Below are 7,517 nucleotides of genomic sequence, written 5' to 3'. Positions count from 1 at the left end.
CTTGTGACTCTTAAAGGGCTCGCAGCCCAGCCAGACACCTCCAATCTAAGTAAACTCTTCTTTAAACTGAGGTTAAATACACGTGACATACAATTAACCATTTTAAAGTGAACAATTCTGTGGCCTTTAGTACATTCACAGTGTTGTGCAACCATCACCTCTATCTAGTTACAGAACAGTTGCATGGCCCCAAAAGGATACCCGGCACCTAATCAACATTTCGTACCCATATTTCCCAACCCCTGGCAACAACCAATCTGTGTATTGTCCCGATGGACTTACTTATTCTGGACACTTCATATAAATGCAGTCATACAACATGTGACCTTTCGTGTCTGGCTTCATTCACTTAACATAATGTTTTCCAGGTTCATTCAAGGTATAGCATACATCATTACTTCATTTTTTTTTTTTTTAATTTCTGAGATACTCTGGTTTCTCTTCAGATCATATAAATCTTTCGCCTTTTACTTCATTATTTTTTATGGCTGAATAGTATTCCATCACATGTGTATACCACAATTTGTTTATTCATTCATCAGCTGATGGACATTTGGGTTGTTTCCATCTTTTGGCTACTGTGAAATGGTGCTGCTATGAACATGTGTTGAGTACCAGTTTTCTATTTGAGGGGTACAATTTCCTAGAAAGGAATTTGGTAATTCTATATTTAACATTTTGAGCAACTGCCAAGCTGTTTTCCACACCGGCTGAACCATTTTATATTCCTGCCAGTGATATAGGTTTACAATTTCTCCACATCCTCACCAATGCTTGTTATTTTCCATTTTTTTTAATTACAGCCATCCTAGTACCTAGATGGATCTTTTGCACAAACTCAGCAAGACCCTCCACTGGATGCCCAGCCAGGAGATAATCAAGAAACAATAGTATCTGAGAACTAGAAACAGTTTCTGAAATGGGAATGGCACTTAAATATCTAGAAACACACAAAATTATTACTAGATAGTGGGCTTATAAGTGATTATTATTTCTAGCCTTCTGCTTTCGTGTTTTTCCAAGTTTTCTAAAATGAACATCTGAAAATATGCCCTGCAGCTATTTCCTCCCATTTAACTCATACAAACCAGGGCTGGTATTTTTCCAACCAAAAGATGATCAATAAAAACAGTTCAACAATTTCATGGAAAGCAAAGAAGGTATTTTTATAATCATAAGATCTGGCCCAACCCTCTCAACTAAAGGAGAAAAAAAGTGGGCCCAGAGGGAGAAAATGACCTAGGCAAAGGCTATAAACTATTATCTTGTTCGCGTTTGTTACATGGCTTAAGGAAGGTCAAGGCAAAGCCGTCCCTAGACTCCTACCTATGCTCTTTTCCACTTCATTGCACCACATTGCCAAAAGTCCTGTTATCAAGCCCATTTGATAACATATCAATACATTTTTCAAATATTAATTCAGTGCCTACTTGATTGATCAAGGTCCTAATAACTTCATAAGCTCAAAGGTGCAAGAACAAAACAGGGGGCTATGATAGAATGACGAAGGAGCTCAGAGTTTTCTCTGAGCTGATGTTTAAGCTGAGACTTGAGAGTGAAATGTCAGTGCAACAAAAGAACATTGACCATATACACATACATTTAAAAAAAATTTTTTTCCCAACCCTAAATGACCAAGTCAGGGCATCCTGGACATAGCCGCCCACCCCCACCCCATATTACCCATCTTATTGATGCTAGTAGTCCAGGAAAGGGAAAGCTTCCTTTGGATGCTTAATAATAACAACTTTAGGATTGGAATCGTGAGGTGGGGATGGACGTCACGCCTAATTCTCATAGATCCGAGAGCCGAAATCTAAGCTTCTGCCCCTCTGTTCTAGCTTTTCTCCTATCTCCTCCATTATTTTTCTCCAGTCCTTTGACCCTGGAGCCCTTGCTAGGGGTTGGCTACGAATAGGCCCGCCTGTCGGTCAGGATTCGCTGAAAACTACAGGAACCCCGCCAATCCCTCTCGTGATTCGCTACTCCCAGGTTCATCCTGCCTCTCCAGCGAAACGATTGGCGGACCGACCTGCAGCGCCGTTAGCTCCTGAGAAGAAGCTGCACCTCCGGTCACTGGAGGGGTGCTGCACTGACAGCAATGGCAGCCACGGCATTGGCGGCGCGGACGCGGTTCGGCGTGTGGAGCGTCTGGGCCATGCAGGGCCGGGGCTTCGGCTCGGAATCGGTACGTCGGCGGCGGTGCCTGTTGCCCCAGCCCTGAGCGTAGATCCCGTCTCTGCCGCCCTCACCTTTACCAATACCCCCGTCGCTCTCCGCAGGCAGACAATCTCGGCTCCAGTGCGGGCGCGGTCCGGGACGCCGGTGGAGCCTTCGGGAAAAAAGAGCAGGCCGAAGAGGAGCGATACTTCCGGTGAGGCCCACGGGACCCCGAATCCAGCCCTAGATCTCTCACGGCCTTCCAGTCCTTCAACTGTCAGTCGCCCCACCCATCCCTCCCTGGCGTCCTGGGGCGCCCCATCCCCCAGTAGAACTCCCGGCCCCTGAACCCATTACACCCAACACTTGAGGACCCGACTGTCGCCACCTGTAGGGCGCTTCCCGTGCGCTGCCGAATCCCAAGGCCTCCACACCCAAGCCGTTTCCACCTGCGGGTCTTAAGAACTTGCCAACCACCGCTCATCTGTTCCTGAATCATTTACCATCCCCACCCGTGGAGTTTACCCCGCATCATGCGAAACGCCCCCCAGATTCCTCCCAGAGTGTCTAGATCCGACGGTTCCAATACATGCAGACCCCCTGAGCCTGACTCCCTCGGCCCTCACCCACCCATCACCCCAGGCCTTAGCTTTGCTAGCCCCACGTGGATGGATTCCCTGACTCCTCAGACCCTCTCAGCCATTTCTAGACCCCCCACCACCACCTCTCCAACTGGCCTGAGCGAGTGGGTCGTACGAGCATTTAGCAGCTGCTCATGGCTGGAACCCCGTCCCCCACTCCTCGGAGACTTGGCCTGCTCCACCCAGCCCAGCTTTTAGGAGTATGGCGTGGGCTGGGCCTACCTATCCTGTTTACCAACCTCGAGTTATCTTACAGTGACTTCTATCCACAGTGAGGAGCAGCGTGGAACTAATCTAGCTTCTGCTTCTCCTTGACCTATCTTTTCTCTTCCACCCTCTCTTGCTCACTCTTAAGAATTACCACCATGGCACCTGCCGTACCAGAGAGACAAGGTGCAGCCCTTAGAGACCATCTAATTGGCCTCCTGCATTGTACAGTTATGGAAAACAGAGGCCCATACGTGGCCGAACCAACATTTGAATCATCCCTTCTTGAGACCTAAACTTGGACTGCCAAGTACTGCGAGAGACCGCTTCTTTTTTTTTTCCCCTTCATTTTGGCCTTTACAGTGGGTCTTGCAGTTCTCAGGTAAAGAAAGCCCTAGATTAACTGGGATAGGACACATATATTTGTCCTTTAACTATGCCCCTTCGTATATCCCACCCCCACCTTTTGCTCTTTTTCCCCCCCAAAAGAGATTCTGTTCTCTGGGTTGTTCCTCTAATAAGTCCCCCAGTTAGGGACTTAAGTCGTACCTCTCTGCAGTTTTCTACTGAATCTGAAAGGAATCCATCATTAGCGGTGGAATTTCAGGCACTAGCACCAGGAAAATGGAATCATTTTGGTCATCTCCTAAAAATGACACACCTTAAGATGGAGTATTCTTAAGATGGGGCTTGAGAGGGTAGAAGAGGATGACCAGCCAGACTCCCATGGGATTGGGACTCCTGTTCTTTGCCTTAGGTATTTCAGATTATGCTTAGAGATCTCTTTGGGGTGAAGGATTGAGATTAAACCAAGAGCCCCTGTGTCCTTGTAGAGCTCGTGCTAAAGAACAGCTGGCAGCCTTGAAGAAACACCATGAAAATGAGATCTCTCATCACGTGAAGGAGATTGAGCACCTGCAGAAAGAAATTGAGCGGCACAAGCAGTCGATCAAGAAACTAAAACATGATGATGATTAAGTGCACACAGTTCCCTATAGCATGGCTACCTGTTATTGCCCACTTCTATTAAACCAGACGTAGTTCTGGTTTAATTAATATCTATCTGTATGCTTCCAACAAATTATAATAAATTGTCATCAGTGAACTGTGTCTAATGCCTTCTGTCTGAAGAGGGGTAGGGGGATACACTACTGAACCACTAAAATGAATCAGACAGGGTACCAGCAGTAGGGAACTTGGAGACAAAGCACAGTGTGATAAGTGCTGTGCAACATGGGGGGACCAATGTGACACGGAGAATGGAAAGGCCCCTTTCGCCGTCGGACACTAGTCAAGAGGTGTTCAGAGAAAGCTTAAGGAATAAACCTCAATCCAAAGCGTAAGGTCAAGAGCAGCCTGGAAAACAGGAGTGATTGCTTAACAAGGTGTAATTCAAGGCACCATCAATAATCACACCATTTTGCATTTATAAAATGGAGTAAACAGCTCTTCATATGAACTAGTTATCCTTGTTCTAATTATCCTTGTGCAGGTTGAGAAGGCTGGAATTAGAAATCATGTGTTGCCTTGGCATCCAGGTGTTTTGACTCCTAATCAAATCTGTTAACAGCCCAGAATCAGAATTATTTCTTAGGTTATATTTTGCTTTGCCGAGTATGCTCTTGATTCAAATTAGACTTTAAGGCCTTGTTTAGCTAAATTATTATACAAACTACTTGTGTAATTCGTCCAGACAAAAAACAAAACAAAACATCAAGTGACCTATGGGCCATTGGCAAGACATTTTCAATTCTCCAGCTCAGTAGATCATTTGCCCCAGAACTGTGATGAGTCTTTTGTTGTAAGACCCTATTACACAAAAGCCTTTAGGGCCATTGATAACAGCTTGGATAAGTCACTGACCCCGCCCTTGCAGACCAGACACAATGGCTGTTTCCAAAACTTGTCCATGATGCTACTGATGAAAAGGCAGCTGAACCTGTTAGCTACCTCCTCACTGTGGGACAGGCTGGGGGTGGTGGGGCATGCCTGGACAATTGGGGACGACCCTGGGTTATTCCACTATTCTTGAATATGCATTGCTGCATATCCTATGTATTCCATTTTCAGATTTCTAAAACGTATTCATTAAAAATTATATTTAGGGGACTTCCCTGGTGGCTCAGCGGTTAAGAATCCGCCTGCCAATGCAGGGGACACGGGTTCGATCCCTGGTCCGGGAAGATCCCACATGCCACACAGCAACTAAGCCCGTGCGCCACAACTACTGAGCCTGCGCTCTGGAGCCCATGAGCCACAACTACTGAGCCTGTGTGCCACAGTTACTGAAGCCCGCGTGCCTAGAGCCTGTACTCTGCAACGAGAAGCCACCTCAATGAGAAGCCCATGCACTACAACGAAGAGTAGCCCCCACTCGCTGCAACTAGAGAAAGCCCGAGCGCAGCAACGGAGACCCAAAGCAGCCAAAAATAAATAAATTAAAAAAAAAAAAGACTGAGGGACAGCATCCGAAAAAGCCTGGCATTGAGAGAGACCCTTGGTTCCTGGGGAATTGACAATACTTCAGCCTTTCTATCTGCAGCCTGGAGGGAGCAATGGGGGAGGAGGAGGTAGTGTGGTAAGTTCTATGAATCTTCCCAGGGCTGATTTGGCCGTTTGTAAGCTGAATCAGTCACCGTTTCCTACTTCTTAGTCCTTCCTTCCTCCTTCCTTCTTTCCATCCTCTCTCCCTCCTTTGCTCCTTTCCCTCTTCTTTTTAGGTGCAGTCCTTTATTAGAGCAGAAAACTCCTAAGCCACTTGTACCCTACTTGCAGGAACTGGAAACATTGGAAAGGAACAAAAAGCTTCTGAGCAGGCAAAGGAACAAAGAAGTACAAGATGTACACCAACACTTCACACGTTGGTGCCACCCGACACAACCTCTCAATTAGCAGATGCCACAGGTACCTCCTTGCTCATCATTCTTTTTATTAGCTTGAGGTAAAATTCACATAACATAAAATGAATCATTAACCATTTAAAGTGTAAAATTCAGTGGCATTTAGTATCTTCACAATGTTGTGCAAACATTGCCTCTATTTAGTTTGAGACATTTTCATCACCCCAAAAGGAAATTCCATACCCATTAAGCTGTCACTCTCCATTTACCCCTCCACCCAGCCCCTGGCAACCACTAGTCTGATTTCTGTCTCCATAGACTTGACTTGCCTGTTCTGAATGTCACATGCAAATGGAATCATACAATATGTGACATTTTGTGTCTAGCTTCTTTCACTTAGAATAAGGTTTTCAAGGTTCATCCATGTGGCATGTTTTAGTACTTCACTCCATTTTTTAAATGGCAGAATAATATTCCATTGTATGGATATACCACACTTTTGACTATCCATTCATCAATTGATAGACATTTGGCTTGTTTCCACCTTTTGGCTGTTGTGAATAGTGCTGCTAAAAACATTCCTGTATGAGTATTTGTTTGGACACCTGTTTTCAATTCTTTTGGATACATACCTAGGAGTGAAATTGCTGGGTCATAGGGTAATTCTATGTTTAACTTAGTGAGGAACTGCCAAATTGTTTTTCCACAGTGGCATTTTGCATCCCCACCAGCAATGTACAGAGTTCCAGTTTCTCCACATCCTCACTAACACTTGTTATATCTGACTTTTTGACTCTAGCTATCCTAGTGTGTGTAAAGTGGTAGCTCATTGTGGTTTTGATTTGCGTTTTCCTGATGACTAATGATATTGGCCAATAGGCCGCTTGTATATCTTCTTTGAATAAACACCCATTCAAGTCCTTTGCCTATTTTGAATTGGATTGTCTTCTTGTTGTTGAGTTTCCAGAATTCTTTATTTTATTTATTTTTTATATAGATTTTATTTATTTATTTATTTATTTATTTATTGTCTGCATTGGGTCTTCCGTTGCTGTGCACAGGCTGTCTCTAGTTGCGGTGGGCGGGGACTACTCTTCGTTGCGGTGCGAGGGCTTCTCATTGCAGTGACTTCTCTTGTTGCAGAGCACAGGCTCTAGGCACGCAGCCTTCAGTAGTTGTGGCACATGGGCTTCAGTAGTTGTGACTCACGGGCTCTAGAGCGCAGGCTCAGTAGTTGTGGCACACAGGCTTAGTTGATCCGTGGCATGTGGGATCTTCCTGGACCAAGGCTCAAACCCGTGTCCCCTGCATTGGCAAGCGGATTTTTAACCACTGCGCCACCAGGGAAGCCCCCAGAATTCCTTATATACTCTGGATACTAGATATATAATTCACAAAAATTTTCTCCCATTCTGTGATTTTAGATGAGGTCCTGAGAGTGGGACCCTCATGACGAGATTAGTGCCCTTATAAGAAGAGACACCAGAGAGCTTGCTTGCTCACTCTCTGCCATCTGTGGACACAGGGAGAAGACAGCCATTTGCAAGCCAGGAAGAGAGCTCTCCCCGGTACATGAACATGCTGGCACCTTATCTTGGACTTCCAGGCTCCAGAACTGTGACAAAATTAATTTTGTTTTTTTAAGCTACCCAGTCTATGATATTTTGTT

At 45.3% G+C, this 7,517-nt stretch overlaps 1 protein-coding gene across 2 annotated transcripts; it reads left to right on the top strand.

Annotated features, from left to right (window-relative positions):
• Nucleotides 1-2,012: 2,012 nt before the first annotated feature.
• On the top strand, nt 2,013-4,113 carry ATP5IF1 (ATP synthase inhibitory factor subunit 1). 2 transcript variants are annotated; one of them, XM_082348876.1, is made up of 3 exons: nt 2,013-2,188; nt 2,283-2,374; nt 3,157-3,376. In XM_082348876.1, exons 1-3 carry the CDS (start codon nt 2,102-2,104, stop codon nt 3,302-3,304), a joined length of 327 nt encoding a protein of 108 aa, XP_082205002.1. In that variant the 5' UTR covers nt 2,013-2,101; the 3' UTR covers nt 3,305-3,376. The 2 variants fall into 2 exon arrangements, with proteins under 2 accessions (XP_082205002.1, XP_082205003.1); XM_082348877.1 differs by lacking the exon at nt 3,157-3,376 and adding an exon at nt 3,842-4,113 and having other exon boundaries at nt 2,031-2,188.
• The last annotated feature ends 3,404 nt before the right edge of the window (nt 4,114-7,517 follow it).

The sequence above is a fragment of the Balaenoptera borealis genome (genome assembly GCF_965194805.1).
Source record: "Balaenoptera borealis genome assembly, chromosome: 1".
Taxonomy (NCBI): Eukaryota; Metazoa; Chordata; class Mammalia; order Artiodactyla; family Balaenopteridae; genus Balaenoptera; species Balaenoptera borealis.
Note: the sequence above shows the minus strand (reverse complement) of the source record. Positions and strands in the feature narration are given on the sequence as shown.

Bases quoted from the DNA above. Each gene is read 5' to 3' on its own strand.
- ATP5IF1 (XM_082348876.1), top strand. From the start codon at position 2,102: ATGGCAGCCACGGCATTGGCGGCGCGGACGCGGTTCGGCGTGTGGAGC. The intron at 2,189-2,282 runs GTACGTCGGCGG...CGCTCTCCGCAG, and splicing joins GGGGCTTCGGCTCGGAATCG to GCAGACAATCTCGGCTCCAG. The intron at 2,375-3,156 runs GTGAGGCCCACG...CTCACTCTTAAG, and splicing joins GAAGAGGAGCGATACTTCCG to AATTACCACCATGGCACCTG.